General features: G+C 43.4%; 1 protein-coding gene across 1 annotated transcript; it reads right to left on the reverse strand.

Annotated features, from left to right (window-relative positions):
* Nucleotides 1-382: 382 nt before the first annotated feature.
* On the reverse strand, nt 383-22,311 carry BUD23 (BUD23 rRNA methyltransferase and ribosome maturation factor). The gene is made up of 12 exons (XM_073616576.1): nt 22,192-22,311; nt 19,904-19,941; nt 19,714-19,809; nt 19,523-19,605; nt 13,878-13,974; nt 13,607-13,703; nt 11,642-11,692; nt 9,561-9,646; nt 8,974-9,019; nt 7,258-7,319; nt 6,370-6,459; nt 383-929 (listed from the first exon to the last, which is right to left on the reverse strand). Exons 1-12 carry the CDS (start codon nt 22,237-22,239, stop codon nt 875-877), a joined length of 849 nt encoding a protein of 282 aa, XP_073472677.1. The 5' UTR covers nt 22,240-22,311; the 3' UTR covers nt 383-874.
* Nucleotides 22,312-22,389: the final 78 nt, after the last annotated feature.

The following is a 22,389-nucleotide window of genomic DNA, read 5'->3' on the forward strand; positions in this document are numbered from 1 at the left end:
CGGTTTTCCATCATCAGCATGGCCGTGCAGATTTGAATTCAGCATAGTACAGATATGTACTTTTAACATGTGAGTTGTTACAACATTTTTTTAATAAACCGTTTGCCCATTGCTGCACTTAGATGGTGATTCCCTGTCTTTCTTTACTGGTTCACACAGGAACAGTGGGGGGAAACCGCATGCGATTCTTTGCAGTCTAGTTTGAGCCCATTTATTTTGTATGGGCTCAAATCGGACCGCAAAGGTATCAGTACTCCATATCAGCTAGTACTTGACCAAAAGTATTTGGTACTCGCTGGTAAAAAAAACAGTAACCATGCAACTGTATGCTTACGTCATGGTACACCAGTTTGACATCCACTTAAATTTAAACAATCAGATGTCCACAGTATCCATAGACTTTATTTCGACATAAAATTAGAGTCTTTATAAGTACAAGTATGAAAGATGGTATATTAAGAAATTCACAGTAAGCCAATATTTCTTCCAGTGGCCAGAACAAGAAGCCCCAAGAAGAAGAAGTATGACCATACAGACATAATATAGTATGTGAATTTAAAACTGTAGGTGGTGCTCCAAGTAACGTTAAAAGGTACTTATTGACTGAATTGCAGGTAACAGATTCCACATCTCTAGTGATTGTAAGATAGGGCACAGATTCCAAATAAAGTGATGTGCAGTCTGGTATTCTAAACTGCATTGTCCTCGGTACAGGCAGATTCCACTTCTGCTTCCATGCATCAGAAACGATACAGGAACCTGTTTTTCCATGTGACATTCCAGGCTTATGTAATGGATAAACACCCACTCATACTCTATTCAATGCAGCACACTGTATAGCTGGATTCATCCCACAAGAAAGTGAGTCACATAATTAAAAATTAGGTCTTCTCTTGCGACCACTGTACTTTGTGTCTGCTCGAACTTCCCTGAATTGACAAAAACAAAGAACGCCAGTTAAGCACAAAACTTCAGTTTCAAATAAGTGTAAAAAATTTTAAGCAAATTTCATTTACTGCAATCCACTGAATTCACCGGAATTAAGGAGAACAATCCATAGACACATCAAGCAAATCTGAGTATCTCCAATTGGTCCAACAGGAATAATGTTGGTGGTATTCTATACACTGCCTTGAAAAGTATTCATACCCTTTGAAATTTTCCACATTTTGTCATGTTACAACCAATAACGTAAATGTATTTTATTGGGATTTTATGCAATAGACCAGCATAATTGTGAAGTGAAAGGAAAATGATAAATGGTTTTTAAATTTTTTTACAAATAAATATGTGAAAAGTGTGGCGTGCATTTGTATTCCGCCCCCCTGAGTCAATACTTTGTAGAACCACCTTTCACAGCAATTACAGCTGCAAGTTTTTTTGGGTAGGTCTCTACCAGCTTTGCACATCTAGAGAGTGACATTTTTTGCCCATTCTTCTTTGCAAAATAGCTCAAGCTCTGTCAGATTTGATAGAGAGCGTCTGAACAGCAATTTTCAAGTCTTGCCACAGATTCTCAATTGGATTTAGGTCTGGACTTTGACTGGGCCATTCTAACACATGAATATGCTTTGATCTAAATCAGTCCATTCCATTGTAGCTCTGGCTGTATGTTTAGGGTCGTTGTCCTGCTGGAAGGTGAACCTCCGCCCCAGTCTCAAGTCTTTTGCAGATTCCAACAGGTTTTCTTCTAAGATTGCCCTGTAATTGGCTCCATCCATCCATCTTCTCATCAACTCTGACCACCACCACGTTTCACGGAGGGGATGGTGTGTTTAGGGTGATGTGCAGTGTTAGTTTTCTGCCACACACAGCGTTTTGCTTTTAGGTCAAAAGGGTAAATCTTGGTCTCATCTGACCAGAGCACCTTCTTCCACGTTTGCCGTTTCCCCCACATGACTTCTTGCAAACTGCAAACGGGACTTCTTATGGCTTTCTTCTTGCCACCCTTCTATAAAGGCCAGATTTGTGCAGTGAATGGCTAATAGTTGTCCTGTGGACAGATTCTCCCACCTGAGCTGTGGATCTCTGCAGCTCTTCCAGAGTTACCATGGGCCTCATGGCTGCTTCTCTGATTAATGCTCTCCTTGCCTGGCCTGTCAGTTTAGGTGGATGGTTATGCCTTGGTAGGTTTGCAGTTGTGCCATACTCTTTCCATTTTTGGATGATGGATTAAACAGTGCTCAGTTTGATTTTTTTTTATAACCTAACCCTGCTTTAAACTTCTCCACTTTATTCCTGACCTGCCTGGTGTGTTCCTTGACCTTCATGATGCCGTTTATTCACTAAAGTTCCCTAACAAATCTCTAAGGGCTCCACAGAACAGTTGTATTTATACTGAGATTAAAATTACACACAGATGGACTCTATTTACTGATTAGGTGACTTCTGAATGCAATTCGTTCCACTAGATTTTAGTTAGGGGTATCAGAGTAAAGGGGGCTGAATACAAATGCACGCCACACTTTGTAAAAACTTTGGAAAGCCATTTTTTTTTCTTCCACTTCACAATTATGTGCCACTTTGTGTTGATCTATCACAGTGATGGCAAACCTTGGCACCCCAGATGTTTTGGAACTACATTTCCCATGATGCTCAATTACACTGCAGAGTGCATGAGCATCATGGGAAATGTAGTTTCAAAACAAAGTTCGCCATCACTGGTCAATCACATAAAATCCCAATAAAATACATTTACGTTTTTGGATGTAACATGACAAAATGTGGAAAATTTCAAAGGGTATGAATAGTTTTTCAAGGCACTGTAATTCCTTTTTATGGCACAGTTCCATCATCAGTACATTAACTGCATAACATAAGAAAAAAATCCTATTTAGAAAAAAAAACAAAAAAAAAAAAAAAACAGTATATTGTGAATGTTTGCCTTCTGTTTCACCACCATTTCTTTGGCCTTTCTGTACGCAGTATACAACACACCCAGGTTTGCCATACTGCAAGGAAGCAACATGCCAGAGAGAACACTGGATTTTTTTGTAGTTTCAGAAAGTTTTAGTAGCTGTGGATTGAAAATAAAAAGATGGAGTTTACCTTGAAGAACTTTGGACAACGTTTTTTTCCTCCCTCAACAGGGAGATAGGAAGGTTTGGATTTTTGTCATATCATGCCATCAATGTGTGTGTTCAACTTTGAGATTTGTTTCAATTTCTCAACTAGTAAGCACATTGTGTTCATATTTGTATACTAAAATTCCCAGCATATACTACAATATGCTCAGTTTGAGCTGAAATAAATTTTAACATTTACATTTTTGAACTGCCTGCATTTGAACCTATGCCCACAAGTTACATGTGTGCTTATAGTCACACCTAAAAAATGTATAACTTCTGTATTGTACAATAGATATACATTTGTCAATGTAAAAGTTATTGTATAAATCTAATGGCGGACATACATGGTGCGATAAAACTGAATGATCGATTCGACAAAACTATTGAATTGCACAGTGGTCAAGCAAGACAAAAATGGAATGGCCAAAGGATGGTCAACAGACTGTGGCAGTTTCAAATAAGCTCAAGTCGACTGGTTGCAGGGGGGGGGATTTATGTACCATTAATGCCATTTTTCATATACTTGTGAATCAAATCAATCTATATGTAAAGGGCACAAAAAAAAGGCCACAGATTCACCCTGTACTACAATTTTTTTTCCCACCACAATGGACTAACTTAGGTCAATTGAAACCATCACTATTTGTCGCTCATTGCTCCGTCATGCTTTTTTTTTGCCTTACTAAATTAGTGTCTGAGAATACCACTTTGGTTTTAATGCACCGTGTACGGCCACCATAAGTGATCAGCTGTATTGATCTGTGGTATAATAACTAAGGCAGCAGACTTTCAAAGCTTAGCATTCTACCAGAAGCATTTGGCTTGTTGTGCTCTGCATGTTAGGCAAACAATCCTCAACCTGGTAACTGAAGACTATCACATGTAAGGGATGAACCTGGTAACCAAACTTCTTTCAGCAATGAACTGCAAAAGATGGGAAATGCCACAGATAGGAAGACAATACCTAGAACCAGGGGCGTTGCTAGGGGGAAGCTATTGGGGCTATAGCCCCGAATCTGGGGCCCATAGCCCCGAGTCTCTTGCCGCAGGGTCCCTGCTTAACCAGCGGGTGGTGGCTGCTACGGTGGGCGGGCTGGCTGCATGAGAGAGGCAGAGAAGAGGAAAGAAGCGAGCGGCCGGACAAGCAGAGATGATATCTTTCTCCGCCCGCTCCACATCAGTGCTCTTCACAGCTGGGCCTCTTCAATTTGGGAGCGAGGTGCAGCAAGCAGCAGAGAGATGACATCATCTCTCACTGCCCGCCACACATCAGAGCTCTTCCGCCCTCACAGCATGGTGGAGAGGAGGTCACGTCTTTCCTGTCATCGTGGAGCTCCACTTTGCAGCCAGACCCCCTTGCTTCAATGTCAGAGGTACAATGGGGAGCAGCGAGACGACATCATCTCTCACTGCCCGCCCCGCATCACCGCTCTCACTAAACGGACCAGTGCTGTTAGCATGCCACCAATGCAGCATCAATGCACATTTGGTGGCACTGGCTGGCATGGCAAGTGACAATCCACATCAGTTGGCAAGTGACAATCTACAAATGGTGGCAGGAGATGTGGCAAGTGACAATCTGCAAATGGTGTCAGGTGACGTGGCAAGTGACAATCTGCAAATGGTGGAAAGAGATGTGGCAAGTGACAATCTGAAAATGGTGGCAGGAGATGTGGTAAGTGACAATCTGCAAATGGTGGTAGAAGACGTGGCAAGTAACAATCTGCAAATGATGGCAGGAGATGTGGCAATCTGCAAATGGTGGCAGGTGATGTGGTAAGTGACAATCTGCAAATGGTGGCAGGTGACGTGGCAAGTGACAATCCACATCTGCTGCCAGGTGAAAGTGGCAAGTGACAATCTACATCTGGTGGCAGACGACATGGCAAGTGACAATCCACATCTAGTGGCAGGCGACAGTGGCAAGTGACACGCTGCATCTGGTGGCAGGAGATGTGGCAAGTGACAAGCCCAGGGCTCCCACTGATTCTGCAGTATGGTGAGTTGAACCACTTCAATAAATATTAGAATGTAACAATAGAGATAATGCACTTCAATCATTCTGACACCATATCAACCATGGTGCCATGATGATTGAAGCGCCAACACCAGCCATCGCCCGTGAAAAACCGCTTACCCCACCCCCCCGCGGGCATGCATAAAGGTTGGTGACCGCTGCTATGGGCTCTAGCCCCAGATGTTTTGCAGACCTAGCAAAATCCCTGCCTAGAACGTGTTTAATGAGGTCACAAATGACTGCTCCCCAATACGAAACGATGCAGTGACTGGACCACAGAGATGGGGTAAACAATATTTTCTTACGGAAACTGTTAAAGTGTAACTCCACTTTTGTTGAGAAAAAAACACTCCCCCTGTGGGTGATCTATGTACATTACAAGGATTCTGACAAATGTTGTTGCAGATTCGTACCTTTTATTATTCTGAAGAAATCCCAGTGTGTTTGTCTGTGTCCATGTGCAAAAGTGAGTCTAATGGGAGTGGTTTCTTAATTAATCAACAAGCTGCTGCACCTGCAAAGATCTCTAATGAGGAAAGCTGCTGGGTCTGCATCCCTTAAGATGTGAAAAATGATATTTTTGTTGCGGGGGATGCCTGAAATCTGACTTGTATCTTAGTGTAGACCAGTGGTGGCTGGGGGGGGAGCGTTAGACGGACCTTACCACGGTGGCAGATGGATCTGATATTCATTCGCTATTGTCACACAACTGGGTGGGTTTGGAGTGCAGTGCCCTGTGCCCCGAGCACACCCCTTTTTTGAAGCCTATTAGAGCCACTCGCTCTAATCACGTGCTTCAAAGAACCCCCCACCACCACCACCCTTTGGAATCCATGTTCCGGTGCCCTGTATGTAGTTTAGGGGGCCAGGCGCATGGATGGGGGGGTGGCGCCCCTGAGCCCCTAGTGGACGGGCCTGCCACTGGTTCAGACCTCTGGGAAAATCAGTGAGCCAATCACACAAGCAGGAAATTACATATTTGGGGAGCGTTCTGTACATATTCTGAGTACAGAACACCTCCAGGTAGCCATATTGCATTGTATAGTACAGAAAACTGCAGAGCTGCAGATTGAAAAGGAAAGGTCATTTTTAATTACATTCAATTACAATATGACTTGTGTTGCAATTGCATATGCTATAATATACATATTTTTTTTCTCCATGAAAGTAGAGTTACCCTTTAAGGTTTCGTTTCAGTATCCTCCCCACTATAGCTAACAGGAATGCCCGATTATTACTTCATGAGACTTTGACATCATCAGAAATAAAATGACAACTACTCACTTTCCTTGCCGTCTGCGTCGTTCTTTCTTTTCAAGTATCCAGTCTTTGCTCTTCTTTACAGATTTCCCTTTGGCATTTTTAAATCTCATCCTGTATATCAGGAAATGGTTATTATTCTGTTATCATGTAAATGTCAGAGGCAGGAAAACATGCCAGTGCCTAATAGCAGGCATGACGTAGAACCTCTGTTACTATGGTCTGTCTTGTAAGCTGTAAGGTGGATTCTGTTCCTCCCAGCATAAGTAGACAGACATCTGTGTCAACACACCAACTAATATTCCACATAGAGAATCATTAAGGATTCAATGGACAAACAATCACATTATTTTAAACTTCTAAAACTGTGGAAAAATTAACACCAATTAATTGTGAGAAAGGACAACTGTGATATTCTGCCATAAGCAGAAGGTGCGAGAAGAGAAAATGTGCCAACGGGCAAGGTGTATGACGACTCTGCAGCTCCATCTTCTGGCAGCACAGTGTAACCACCAGCAATAAGGAAACACATAAGGCATTGAGCTATCAGGATCAATAAGACAAAACAGCAAAATATGAATTCATCTGAAGATTAAAACATCTACAAAAATACTAGGGGGTTCATTTAAGAAGCAGTAGGCTTTACTAAGGCCATACCACTGCAATTAAAAGTAGAAAAAAATAAAAATAAATAAAAAGGCTAGATTTATAAAGCACAGCTCTATAAAGCTCTGCTGCATTAAGCAAAAAAAAAAAATGGACATTTAGCAGGCTCCACATCAATGCCTGCATTTTATGAATGGGCTGTAAAACGCAGGATAGAGTGTGGCACATTACTGCTGTATATCAAACACCACAGACCTGTGCACAACAATACAAATTATAAACTAAGTACATATACAACAAAATTACCTCTCTTTGACAAATGAAGCTTGATGTGTTACTCCTTGTTCAGCTGACTCTTCACCCAATCCCTGTCACATAAATGCACAAACTGATAAAGTCACCCTCCATAACAAACATGCACAGTGCTTGACACTTGGTACTGGGGCTGGCAGGCTAACAGTAAAATGCTGGCTACCACTGAAATTGTCAGAACACCTCATATGCACTTGTTAATAGGTTAGTAACACCAAAAGAGGTGAAACAATGATAAGAATGAAAACCCCAAAGCTTGCATGCTTAAAAACAAGTCTACAACGGCAGCTCCCATATCTATGCTTCGACATATTTATTTTGTCCACTTTCTGCATGCCAAGTCATCCAAAGAGCGTATGAGTGCATTTTAAAAACATAGAAAAAGTGATGGCAGAAAAAAGACAGAGTGGTCCATCGAGTCTGCCCATTTTTTTTTTGTTATGTATAATTTTTTTTTGGTTAATTTTTTAGGAGTACAGATCTAGGTTTGTGCCAAGCATGTTTGAAACCACTTACTGCTGACTGGCTTACTACCTCTTCTGGAAGTTTAGGGGGGAATAAGGAAGCTATATACAGAAGCACTAAACAGAGAAAGCACTGATCCTGACTAAAAAGTTCCTTGTCAATACGAAGAGACATCTACACAAGGCTCTGAAGAAGAGGGAAACCTTGAAACGCGTTAGCCGATGTGACCACAAGTGTTGTGGATTTTCGCATATGGACTTAAGCAGATGATTTTATGCTACGACACAGGTACTGGTTTGTGAGTATACTCACCTCTATTTTACTAAACAGAAACATGCATTGAGGATATTGTGCTAGGCCTATGTGCTTTCTGTGTTCTTCTATGCTTTCCGTTCATTTGGACTCCCCCAGTCTTTGGAAGGCAGCGAAGTGTGCATTATCCACATATACTAACATGGTAGGGCAAGAGTCTGATAACACGTTGGGACTTACCGCACAGCGCAGGAGAGTGAACATTGTGATACGATCTGCTGGAAGTTTATTCCAAGCATCAACTATTCTTTCAGTAAAGAAATACTTTCTAAGATTAGTTTTGAACTTTCCTCCAGTTAGTTTGAGGTCATGTCCCCGTGTTTGTCTTTGGTTTCATATTGAAACTACCGCCATTTTGAACCTTATTCACCCCCTTGATATATTTACAGGTTTAAATCATGTCTCTCCTTTCCTCCAGACAATATAATACGTTTCTGAAGTCACTCTTGATATGTTTCATCCCTCAGACCTTTGACAATTTTTGTTACCCGTCTCTGGACTCGTTCTATCCTATCAATATCTTTTTGTAAGTGAGGTCTGCAGAACTGGACACAATTGGGTTGATTTCCTAAAGGAAAATAGTCTGTGCACTGCAAGTGCAGCTGTGCTAAATCTGAAGCTCTGAAATGAGGGGAAGCTCTACTGATTTCTATCATCATCTGCAAGCAAAAGTGCTGTTTTTTTTATTTTCCTTGCATGTTCCCCTTAGCTCTAGAACAACTGCACTTGCAGTGCACAGATTATTTGCTTTAATATTCTAAATGAGGTCTCACCAAAGATCTAACTCAGAGATCAATGTATTCTTCTTTAGTGATTAGCACTATTGGATACCTTGCAATAGTGTTTATTTTAGAAGAACAGAGGATTGCAGCCACTTAGGCCCGTGAACTGTATTTAATACACAATGCAGAGAACCTGTCTGGGTAAACTTACCTTAGGTAACACCCCTGATACGCCTGCAAACAGACACAGGAAAAATCTGGGGGGGGGAAACAAATCAGTAAGCGTGTGGAAATGCATGCAAAAGAATGAATAAGCAGTTGGAGTGACTCGTCAGATCTGCACCTTTAAGATAACAGTGCCAACAGAATAAAAATTTAATCTGGCCATTAAAATGAATTAACACTCAAGTGCTAAACATGCCTAGCGTTAATGCATATTTGGACACGCTTACACTTGTTTAGGAGCATCAGGTGTTTTTTCTGCCAAAGTGCTGCTATTCCTGAACATGCTGGCAGTGGGTTTTATTTCTACCTCTAAACGCCTGTTAACGCCTCTGTGTGCATGGACAAATGGGCTTAACATTGAGCGGCATTTAGAGGCAGAAAAAAATAAAATCAAACGCTCCTAAAAGTGTGGTTTTTATTGCCCATTGTGCATGAGCCCTTATAAGTAAAACATGTGACAAAAACATTTGTGTGCAAAAAAAAAGTATGTATGTATGTATGTATGTATGTATGTATGTATGTATATATATTTATATTTATATTAAAAATAATAATAATAATAATAAAACTTACTTTTTAGCCTTTGTACTGTTGGGAAAGTCGACTACCATCCCTCCAGTAAATCCAGCTCTCATTGCCTGGGCTGTCACTAATTCCAGCTTCAAGAGAAGATACACAGCAAATCAGCAGACAATTATAGCCAATTATTCTGGACTTTGTAAAACAAAAGATCTTTTACAGCTACAGCACTACATGTATGAAGTTTATTTAAAGTAGAATCCCTGATTTCCAAGCTGGCCCAAACAATCAATTTCCATTACATAACTGTGCAGCTGCTGTGTGCGCTGTAATTCACTGTAGTAGCATTAGCTACATATAGTAAGCGGCGTTGTGTTCCGGCAGTGGTATGGGCGACTGCCCGTCTGCTGCCAGAATTAAAGAGAGTCAGCATGAATGCTTGTTCGCTATTCAGCAGATGCCTTTTTGTAATTTTACCAAACACAAGGCTATCCCCGATTGGCCAAGGTGGAAATTGTGATGTCATCCTCCCACCTTCCCGCATCAGCCAGTCAGAGGAAATCAACCAATGTGGTCCAAATGAACTATTTAAAGCAGAGTTCCACCCAGAAGTGGAACTTCTGCTTTAAGCACTCCTCACACCCTTACATGCCATGTAATTTTTTTTGGGGGGGGGGGGGTTGGAGTGGGTCAAAAAGAAAGGGCAGGGTCTGGCGCCCCATACAAAAACTTCACCAGCTGCAACTGCCAATATGTATTCTGCTACATATTTTTGGTAAAAAAAATCCCAATAAGCGTATATTGATTGGTTTGCGCAAAAGTTATAGTGTCTACAAACTATGGGATATTGCGGCAGACATTTGGACACTGACACATTTTGGGGACCAGTGAAACTAATACAGTAATCAGTGCTAAAAAATATGCACTGTCACTGTACTAATGACATTGGCTGGGAAGGGGTTAACATCAGGGGAGATTAAAGGGCTTACCCTGTGCCTAGCTAGCGTTTTAATACATTGTGTAGGGTGATTTTATTAGAGGAAGAGATGGAATTTATGTTTTGCAGGGACACAAAATCCATCCCTTCCCTCCTGCCTGATGTTTGGCGGGTGCCAGCGGACATCTGAGTCCGCAGCACCCGCTGATCAGCTTCTGCTGTGTATATATACGTGATCTGGTGCAGAGGGACCGCACTGTAGCAGTAAAACTGCTATAGGGTGGACCGTAAAGTTACAGTCTGTAAAAAAAATAAAATTAAGTCAGCAGCTACAAATATTGTAGCTGCTAACATTTTTAATATAAGGACACTTACCTGTCCAGGGATCCCATAATGTCAGCACCCCTAGCTGATTTGTGAGACGGCTTCAGGTGCAGGAGCCGGCATCTGTAGTAAGGGAAACAGGAAGTGAAGCCTGCGCTTTCTGAATGGTCCTGCCATTTTCTGGGACCTCTGTGTGTCCCAGAAGGCAGCTGAGGGGGAAGGGGCCGTAAATGACAGAGATCTTACCAGGAAGTGGGAGCTGGTACCTGTCAAAACCAGGTCCCCCCCAAAAAAAAGTGCCAAATGAGGTGGCGGGGGGGGGGGGACAAGCAGAGCTCTCCCTTTTGAAGGAAGGTCTATGTTTTATCGTGTGAAAAGTCACATGCCCTACAATCAAAAGAAAAGCCATAATATCTAGGTTGATTTTACTCTATATAAAAAGGGAACTCTTCATTCAGACTGAAACAGAGGGGTTTATTTACTAAAGCTGGAGAGTGCAAAATCTGGTGCAGCTCTGCGTAGAAACCAACCAGCTTCCAGGTTTTATTGTCAAAGCTTAATTGAAGAAGCTGAAGTTAGAAGCCGAATGACTGCCATGCACAGCTGCACCAGATTGTGAGAGCATCAGTTTTAGTAAATCTACCTCAGAGCTTGCCTAAAAAGGTAGTGGAACTACTTTTCAATTAATAGGAAATTAAATCCATTTTGATTCATTTATCCAACCTTATTCTGCAGCAGAACCAGTCAGCCTCAAATATTTTTCTGTTTAGGATGCACCTCAATTAAATAAATTATTTTTTATTATGGTTTGTGAACTCAGCCAAGATACAGACATACAGGGGTTAAAGTATTATTTAAAATAAAATGCCCAAACCTGCTCAGCATTTTCAGGATATAGCTGCAGAACTGCACGGGAGCCACGAGCCTGCGAGGAAAGAAGTACAAAGTCTGTTAAAAGTTCCACAGATCTCATGGGATAGAAGTTGTGACGGACCCCTGTACTTAACGGGACTATGTCCACTCTAAATGCTTCCTTTGTCCAGAACCAGCACTATTCAAGACCCATTAGCTCACCCAGTCATTAGCCGTAACTCAATGTAGGGAGAAAAACATCAAACTGTTTATTCAAACACAGGTATACACTCAGGGAACAACTCCCCCCTCCCTTTGATTAGAGGCAGGGTAAACTGTCAAATCAGCAGGAAGAGTTGTTGGAGGAATTCGCCCCTCCCCACTCCACCCTGCTCCCAAGTCCACATGCCAGGAACACAAATACAATAACATCCATCCCATAATACATTTCTCCTATGGCAGACAGACACAACAGAACAATGGGACACAGCCACACCCAAAATGATCCCAGCAAACAGTCCACAACAGCATGAGATAACACACTATATATACACAATATTCCAGTGTGGCTGTACAACTAGTCGGACTTGCACAGATCAGACGGGTTCTCAGTCACCCTGTGCCCCTAATGGACACAGGGTGATTTACACATAAGAGGGGCCAGGAGAGCTAGACACGGAGTTTCCAGAGCTCTCCAAGGTAAGCTGGGTTTCACAAGCCCCCACCCAAAGTGACTCCTGTCACACAAGAATTGCAACTTTAGGCTAGGTTATAGCTGTGCGGTTCGCGTTTGTTCAGCCACAGCAGCCCAAGCAAGTAGTCTTCAGCTCTGTATATATTCAAAGTCATGAATCAGAGCTTACAGGGGTGTTTCTTTCAATTTCCTGGAGCTAAACAGAGCGGCAAGAGAGAAGGGAAAGTTGGTATGTATAACTGGAGAGAGGTGGCATAAGCTTAACTTTTGCTTTGCCTTCTATGGGAAAAATGCTGGTTTACTTTAAGCCTGTGTCAACCTAAGAAATGAATAAGTGCACTGCTTTCCACAGTATTTTTACCTTCAAGACAGCTACCTGCTTCCTGTCCCCTTGGCCATTCACAAAAAACTCCTACTAATAATTTCCCAAAATGCAACAGTCTATGAATGGAGGAGGGACAGATGAATGGTAGGATCTCCCTTGCCCATTCACAGAACGCTTTGCATTCTGGTAGAATAGTGGTTCTTTAACCACTTATCGACCGTGCCACGCAGATATACTGTGGCACAATGGCTCTTCCAGGGTGAAATCCCATACAGGTATGTTCTACCCATTTTCGGCCACCAGAGGGCACGTTTGCCGCCGGCCACGTGCGATCGCGAGCGCTAGCACGGGGATTTGTGTGTGTAAACATACAAATCCCTGTGCTGTCAGATGAGAAGAGCCATATCGTTTCTTCCTACGAATGCATCAAAAGAAAGCTTTATTTGTGGGGAAAAAAAAAGGACGCAAATTTTGTTCAGGGACAGTGTCGAACGACCGCACAATTGTCAGTTAAAGAGACGCAGTGCCAAATTGTAAAAAGTGCTCTGGTCAGGAAGGGGGTAAAATTTTCCGGGGCTGAAGTGGTTAAATGACTGAGGAGACAGGAAGAAGCGGGTGAGCGGTGCAAGAACTTCACAGTTGCAGCATTTGTAACATAATAGTCAATTTGTTGTATCATGGTGAAACCTTTAGTTCACCTATTTGGCCTATTTGTTACCTTCTGATATGACTTTTAATGAAGCCAATTTTTAAACGAGAAACAATCTTTATTTGAGGTTTCTGATTAGGCCAATCAGAACGGACAATGCAAATAAAGCTTCAAAAATTGGTTATTTGCCACTATGTGCTGTAATTGCAAATATTGCAGAACTCTAGTATTACTTTATGTTTATGCTGGGTCAAGCGCTGTATAGATACTAAATATTACAATTATTTTTCTCATGCATTTTCTATCCCACTATACTTACCAAGGCAGAATAAAGTGTTGTGAAAAAGCGGAAAAGACGGCGTGGGGGATTGTGGGTTTTCTTGTTGGCGTTACAAAGCCATTGCAGAGCTGAAATGCTGATGAATAAAACAATCTGTGTCAATGCCAACCCTCAGACATGCTTACTAAAACTATGACTCTCTTTATTTCACAGACCATTACTAGAATTGACAGTCTCATGCCATAAAGATTACAAGCCACCAATAATATACGCAACACAATTAGAACACTTTCTATACACTCATCATTACCTTATGCAACCATCAAAGGTCCCAGGACGAAAAGGGATACCTTGACCCATATCACCAAGGATCAGATCCCCTTCAATTTCCCGATCCAATGCCACATCTGTAGAAACCAAGAGCAAAACAGTAAATGTAAATGCAAATACTAAATCATCAGCATAAAGGCAAAGAGAGAATACATTATGGTTACCAAGTGTCCCCATTTCCCAGAGACGGTCCCTGTTTTGAAGGGGTCTGTCCCAGGAAAACAAGCATCTCCGACCATTGGGTGGTGCAATGCAGTGGCCTTGCTGGTGATGGGCACTGACAATCTCTTGCAGATATGGACACCATGATAGCCCTACTTTTTTTTGTTTTGGCACTGCATTGAAGTTTCTGGCTTCTTTAGACATCAGACACAGTGGGGTTTATTTACTAAAGACAAATCCACTTTTATTCAGATCTGAGGGGGACATGTAAGGAAAATAAATAAACAGCATTTTTGCTTGTACATGATTGGATGATAAAAACAGCAGAGCTTCCCCTGATTTCAGATCTTCCCCTCAGATTTACAGCGGCTGGACTTCCAAGTGCACTTGTAGTGCAGTGGATTAGCCTTTGGTAAAATCAACCCCAGTGGCTTTACAGGGCCACATAAAGCTCCTCCTAGCTTCCTCCTCGGCTCTGATGCGCAATATCTCATGCCCCGTACACACGGTCGGTTTTTCCGATGGAAAATGTCCGATCGGAGCATGTTGTCAGAAATTCCGACCATGTGTAGGCTCCATCGGACATTTTCCATCGGATTTTCCGACACACAAAGTTGGGGAGCAGGAGATGAATTTTTCTGACAACAAAATCCGTTGTCGGAAATTCCGATCGTGTGTACACAAATCCGACGGACAAAGTGCCACGCATGCTCAGAATAAATAAAGAGATGAAAGCTATTGGCCACTGCCCCGTTTATAGTCCCAACGTACGTGTTTTACGTCACCGCGTTCAGAACGATCGGATTTTCCGACAACTTTGTGTGACCGTGTGTATGCAAGACAAGTTTGAGCCAACATCCGTCGGAGAAAATCCTAGGATTTTGTTGTCGGAATGTCCGAACAAAGTCCTACCGTGTGTACGGGGCATTATGACACTGCTGACCTCCCACTCACTGTGCCCTGTGGCTGTATCTGAAGTCTGGCGAGTGGACTTCAAAGGAAGAAGTTTGCACTAGGTAGGCAATCATTTTACAGGGGAAGGAGGGGTGGGTAGAGGTCAGTACTAGGGAGGAAAGGTCTACACTGGTGCTTGGATGAGTTTGGCAGGTGGAAGAGTACTGTATCGGGAGGAAGGGAAGCCACCCCTGACCCTTGCACCCCGTGCGGTACGCACTCCCAGCCTCGCACGTCACGCACTCCCGACCACCCCGCACGTCACCCACTCCCGACCACCCCGCACGTCACACACTCCCCACCACCCCGCACGTCACACACTCCCCACCACCCCGCACGTCACACACTCCCAACCACCCCGCACGTCACACACTCCCAACCACCCCGCACGTCACACACTCCCAACCACCCCGCACGTCACACACTCCCAACCACCCCGCACGTCACACACTCCCAACCACCCCGCACGTCACACACTCCCAACCACCCCGCACGTCACACACTCCCAACCACCCCGCACGTCACACACTCCCAACCACCCCGCACGTCACACACTCCCAACCACCCCGCACGTCACACACTCCCAACCACCCCGCACGTCACACACTCCCAACCACCCCGCACGTCACACACTCCCAACCACCCCGCACGTCACACACTCCAGACCCCCTGCACTCCTTGTGTCATGCAATCCCCACCCCCCGCACTGCTTGCGTCACGCATTCCCCACCCCCCGCACTCCTGACCCCTGCCTATGTACTGGGAAGGTGGAGAAAATGTTTTGTTCTACTGTTTGCACTGGCCTGGATGTTAGGTACTCCTGATCCCTGCGCACTTCGTGCATTACACGCACCTGACCCCTGTGCTCTCCTTGCATTACGCACTCCTAAACCCTGCACACCGTCAATTGGTCCACAAAGTATTACTGCCCACCTATACCTTGTTTACCACCACTGCGCCTCGGAGTATACACACAATTGATATTAATATTATGTGATAAGTGTTGATACAAATACTTAACTATAGATGCCACATTATATGAAAATTTAGTATTTAGTGTTTTCTTCTATAACATGTAAAAACAGTGTTAACCACCACGTCGAATAAAACAGTGGCGCTTAATTCAAACAAAGTGCTACACTCTTACCGTGACTAATTAAGCACAAAATAAAGTGTAAATAAAATCTAAACACAAATTATATAACTACACATATATCTTCATATATGTATAAAGTGAACTATATGCATACACATATACCTTCATATATGTATAAAGCGAACACCAGGTGATAAGTGAAGATCATATAACGAGTTAAATGAATAAAATTCCACACACAAAAAAATATATACCACTGTAAATCATTAAATTTGCAGGAATCTTGATCCAAGACAAAAAACATTTAACAAAAAAAGTATTCATTAAATATTTGTGATGAAGTCCTTCAAAAAAAATGATGATGTCTTCCTTCCAACTTCCACCACACCCAGGTGTTGGGTGGACCCACTCCCAATGAAAAACTGCTTCACCAGCTCCAATTGCCCCCACTTACGTGTAAGGCTATAGTGCTTAAAGTTTCCAAACAGGAAGGATTATGGTGATAAGCCAGCCATCCAAATATATATGTACAACCCGTTCCACATGTGAATAAAAGAAAAGCTCCAATAGTGTAATTCGTACAACCAGTTTATTGAACAACACACAAGCCAAATCTTCAATGGTTAAACTCACACTTTTGAAATTCAAAAATAGCAAAGTGAAACTTCCACAGCACACTGCATTCCGCTGCACAGCACAGCACAGCAGCTTGTATAACACTTTCTAGGGGTTGCGGTCACGGAGGACCCGAGGTATGCAGGCGCCTGCTTGCTTATCTCACCCACTCCTCGTTCGCCCCACCACTTAGACAGGTCCCCTCTCCTGATAGGCTCAACCGCGACGCTTGTCTCTCTCCGCGTCACTCGTTCCTGGTGTCCACCATCACTCGGTCACGCCCCGACATGTTTCGTCACGCCTGTGACTTCTTTATGGGATCCCATGGTGGGGCGAACGAGGAGTGGGTGAGATAAGCGAGCAGACGCCTGCATACCTCGGGTCCGCCATGACCGCAACCCCTAGAAAGTGTTATACAAGTTGCTGTGCTGTGCTGTGCTGTGCTGTGCAGTGGAATGCAGTGTGCTGTGGAAGTTTCACTTTGCTATTTTTGAATTTCAAAAGTGTGAGTTTAACCATTGAAGATTTGGCTTGTGTGTTGTTCAATAAACTGGTTGTACGAATTACACTATTGGAGCTTTTCTTTTATTCACATGTGGAATGGGTTGTATATATATATATATATATATATATATATATATATATATATATATATATATATATATATATATATATATATATATATTTGGATGGCTGGCTTATCACCATAATCCTTCCTGTTTGGAAACTTTAAGCACTATAGCCTTACACGTAAGTGGGGGCAATTGGAGCTGGTGAGTGAGTTTTTCATTGGGAGTGGGTCCACTCAACACCTGGGTGTGGTGGAAGTTGGAAGGAAGACATTATAATTTTTTTTGAAGGACTTCATCACAAATATTTAATGAATACTTTTTTTTTGTTAAATGTTTTTTGTCTTGGATCAAGATTCCTGCGAATTAATGATTTACAGTGGTATATATTTTTTTGTGTGTGGAATTTTATTCATTTAACTCGTTATATGATCTTCACTTATCACCTGGTGTTCACTTTATACATATATGAAGGTATATGTGTATGCATATAGTTCACTTTATACATATATGAAGGTATATGTGTCGTTATATAATTTGTGTTTAGATTTTATTTACACTTTATTTTGTGCTTAATTAGTCACGGTAAGAGTGTAGCGCTTTGTTTGAATTAAGCGCCACTGTTTTATTCGACGTGGTGGTTAACACTGTTTTTACACGTTATAGAAGAAAACACTAAATACTAAACCCTGCACGCGCCTTTCAATACGCACTCCTGACCCCTGCACGCGCCTTTCATTGCGCACTCCTGACTGCCGCACCTCATGCATTACGCACTCCTGACTCCCGCACCTCATGCATTACGCACTCCTGACTCCCGCACCTCATGCATTACGCACTCCTGACTCCCGCACCTCATGCATTACGCACTCCTGACTCCCGCACCTCATGCATTACGCACTCCCGACTCCCGCACCTCATGCATTACGCACTCCCGACTCCCGCACCTCATGCATTACGCACTCCCGACTCCCGCACCTCATGCATTACGCACTCCCGACTCCCGCACCTCATGCATTACGCACTCCCGACTCCCGCACCTCATGCATTACGCACTCCCGACTCCCGCACCTCATGCATTACGCACTCCCGACTCCCGCACCTCATGCATTACGCACTCCCGACTCCCGCACCTCATGCATTACGCACTCCCGACTCCCGCACCTCATGCATTACGCACTCCCGACTCCCGCACCTCATGCATTACGCACTCCCGACTCCCGCACCTCATGCATTACGCACTCCCGACTCCCGCACCTCATGCATTACGCACTCCCGACTCCCGCACCTCATGCATTACGCACTCCCGACTCCCGCACCTCATGCATTACGCACTCCCGACTCCCGCACCTCATGCATTACGCACTCCCGACTCCCGCACCTCATGCATTACGCACTCCCGACTCCCGCACCTCATGCATTACGCACTCCCGACTCCCGCACCTCATGCATTACGCACTCCCGACTCCCGCACCTCATGCATTACGCACTCCCGACTCCCGCACCTCATGCATTACGCACTCCCGACTCCCGCACCTCATGCATTACGCACTCCCGACTCCCGCACCTCATGCATTACGCACTCCCGACTCCCGCACCTCATGCATTACGCACTCCCGACTCCCGCACCTCATGCATTACGCACTCCCGACTCCCGCACCTCATGCATTACGCACTCCCGACTCCCGCACCTCATGCATTACGCACTCCCGACTCCCACACCTCATGCATTACGCACTCCCGACTCCCGCACCTCATGCATTACGCACTCCCGACTCCCGCACCTCATGCATTACGCACTCCCGACTCCCGCACCTCATGCATTACGCACTCCCGACTCCCGCACCTCATGCATTAAGCACTCCTGACTCCCGCACCTCATGCATTACGCACTCCTGACCCTTGCACCTCATGCATCATGCACTTCTATACAACAGATTCTACTGTGCACAGTTTCTACTGTGCACAGTTTCTACTGTGTACACTGACTTGTGTAATAAACACTCCTGACCTCTGCACTCAGTGTGTGTCTGTCTCAATGTCTGACTCTTGCTAAAAAGTCTGTGACCAATTGTTTCAGGGTGTCTTAAAAATAGGGGCCTGAATTTGAGAGTGTGGCTACAAATGGAGTGCAATTTGCAGGTTTGGTTTAAAATTGGGCATGGTCAGTAGGGTGTCCCCAGATTTCATTTTGAAAATCTGGCAAGCTTAGAATACACGACATCTTACCCAGCATGGCAGTACTGATGTCTATTCCAACCCAGTGATGTCCCTGCTCAGTTATGTAGTCTCCACTCAGCCCTGAGCCACAGCTACAGAATAAATGGGAGAAGGATTGTAATGAAAAGTTTGTATTATACAGAATATACACAAATTTAATGTACAGAACATTCTATTAAATTCCTGATGAGGCAACATACCCCACATCCAGCAGGTAGCACGGCTGATCTTCTCGCAAGCACAAGAGCTCTACCGCACGCTCTGACATCTGTGACTGGATCTCTATTATACGAGAGCTAAGTAAAAAAAAAAAAAAGAAGCAATAGCAATCTTAGCATAAAGCTATAATTGTCTGCCAAACTGAGTGCACAAAACACATTTCTTCCTTACTTCTGTGTATATTTTCTTGCTTGATCTTCATTGTAAAACTAAAAAAAATAAAACAAAACAATTAGAACTGAAGCAGTTCCAAAGTAGACAACAGATAGAAAATGGTGTTCTGACCATACATATAGTAAAGTGGTATTAAATGTAAATTTGGAAAAACTGCTGACAAGCAGGGTTTTTATAACAAAAGAAACCCTGTCATAAATGCTATACCTTAGCCTGTCAGTGGTAATATAATCTGAGCCATACATGTGCAATTCAGACCACACTTACAGCATCCACTGTGTGCCGTGGTCATGTGACTCGCATGTGCGGCCCAGCCATTCAAGAGGTTGAAGAGATGCATGCAACCCAGAAGAAAGACTGGTCAAAGATGGAAGCACCCAGTACTATGGGGCCTTTTTTTAATTTTTTTGGCAGAGTTTAATACCCCTTTTAAGCTGAACTCCAAGTATGGCTTGTATTGCATTGATACATTGGTCCAACTTCTACCAGAGGAGATAGTCATATTGCAATGCATACCTTTAGGTCTGTTGTGGAAATGAAGAATCACTGTAGTAGGCACCGCTAACACAATGATAACCGCTGTCCTCTAGATCCCATGCCAAGCGGCTGCATAGTGAACATAGGAGAGGTTCTTTACCAGCTCAGCTCCCTGAGAGGCTGAGCCATCTGCCGGTCCAGGCACCTGGGTAGATCCTGACTGTAAAGTCGGTATCTTTCGAGATCCTAGACCATTTGAGTAATGTCAGCCCGCTGTCGGCTGAAAATAGGTCACAGGAGTGCACTGCACTCCTGTGATCCATAGCAGAAAGAACCAGGACCAAAAAAATGCTGGCCATACTTCTCCTTTAAGCACAATGACAATGTGCCTGTTTTTCTCAGCTGGCTCCAGCTGTAAAAGTGCTGTATAGCCATCGATCAATTTCACAGTGCCAGGCAGCATGGTTTCCCCCCCGCTGTGTGATTCCTGGACTCTCTCTCGCTTTTACCTGGAGCCCGGGACCACATCAAAGGGCTTCATATTTACGAATGGAAGGAGATGAAGAACATCAATTCTTTGATCATCTCCTCTGCCTGGAATGAATCAGAAAGCAAAGATGATTTTGTTGGTTTCGGAGCCACCATTTTCTGACCGATACAGCCACAGAGGCACGTAACCAAGTAGATCTCTGCTCGGTTAGATGCTTTGGAGAGTAAGGGAGACTATGAGGACTAATAGACCCCCAATGTCTCCATAATGATTACATGTCTTCTGCCCAATGATATCACATCAGGGTTTGTTTACCCCGTGTGAAAGCAATAAAGTTAAATAACATAAATTTTTTTTAAAAAGTTGCTGTAAAGCCTAAACGTTTTTTACCTTCATGCATTCGCTGTATTAGGGTAAAAAAATGTTCTAGCACCTCATGTTTACGTGAGCCCAGCGCTATGCCCATCTCTCTCCTTTTCTCCCTGCTCTCACAGGCTTTGTTGAGGCAGCAGTAGCCATTGGTTCCTGTTACTGTCAGTCAAATCCAGCGACAAGCCAGCGGGAGTGGAGAGTCTCGCTGTGTCTATAGAGGCAGACAGCGCAGCTCAGGATGGAGCCTGCAGGTGTGTCACCATAGGAAACAGCTTCCTATTGTGGCACACTGACAAGAGGAGGAGAAGAATCCAGGAGTGCCGTCGGGGAACCTGAGAAGAGGAGGATTTTGGTTACTCTGCCCAATACTATTGCACAGTGCAGGTAAGTATATGTTTGTTATATTAAAAGGAAAAAACTTTACAAACGTATTTAAAAAAAAAAAAAGAATTATAATAAAATGTATTTTAAAAAAATGTAACCGTAATCCCCAGAGTGAGAGCAATCATTCTAGCACCATAGATCACAGCTAACTTTAAACTGATGAGCTGTAAAGGTTTTTAAAATGCCACCTATGGAGATTTTAGGGCACACGCATTTTTAAGACTTGACACATTTGGCATCTATTTACTCAACGCAGCCTCATCTTTTATATTTTAGCAAAAAATTGAGTATCAGATTGTGTTTGTCTGCACTAAAATTCATTTTATTTTATATTTTCCTGAAAATGTGCAAACCGTTGCACAAATATCATGCAAAAAAAAAAAGACTGCAGCTACTATCTTTTTATTCTACAGGGCCTCTGCTTTCAGAAAATATATAATGGTCATTTTATAGCCCAAAAACGCAGATTTTTACATGTGTGCAAAAAATTTAAAAAACTGCTGTAGCGGCGAACTAGTTAAAAAGAATTGTCCAGCCATAATAATGTTTATCCCCCTCTCACCAGTTCTGGGGGTCCAGTCTGCTCCGGCCTCCTCACACTCCCAGCCATGATACCAAATTCTATACTCGTGCTGTCCGCGCACACATTGTACGTCAGGGCACACAGCACTCTGGTCGGTAGATGGCGAAATGTATGAGCCATTTTTGTCTCCACAATTTTGACATTGGGGGTTATAACCAAGGCTAGACCTACAAAAGT

The sequence above is a fragment of the Aquarana catesbeiana genome, linkage group LG02, assembly GCF_042186555.1.
Source record: "Aquarana catesbeiana isolate 2022-GZ linkage group LG02, ASM4218655v1, whole genome shotgun sequence".
NCBI lineage: Eukaryota > Metazoa > Chordata > Amphibia > Anura > Ranidae > Aquarana > Aquarana catesbeiana.

Excerpts from the sequence above, each read along its gene's own strand:
- BUD23 (XM_073616576.1), bottom strand. The coding sequence starts at position 22,239 with ATGGCTGGGAGTGTGAGGAGGCCGGAGCAGACTGGACCCCCAGAACTG. Across the intron at positions 19,942-22,191 it reads AGACTGGACCCCCAGAACTG|TTTTACAATGAAGATCAAGC; the intron begins GTGAGAGGGGGA and ends TATTTTTTTTAG. Across the intron at positions 19,606-19,713 it reads TGCTACCTGCTGGATGTGGG|CTGTGGCTCAGGGCTGAGTG; the intron begins GTATGTTGCCTC and ends TTTATTCTGTAG.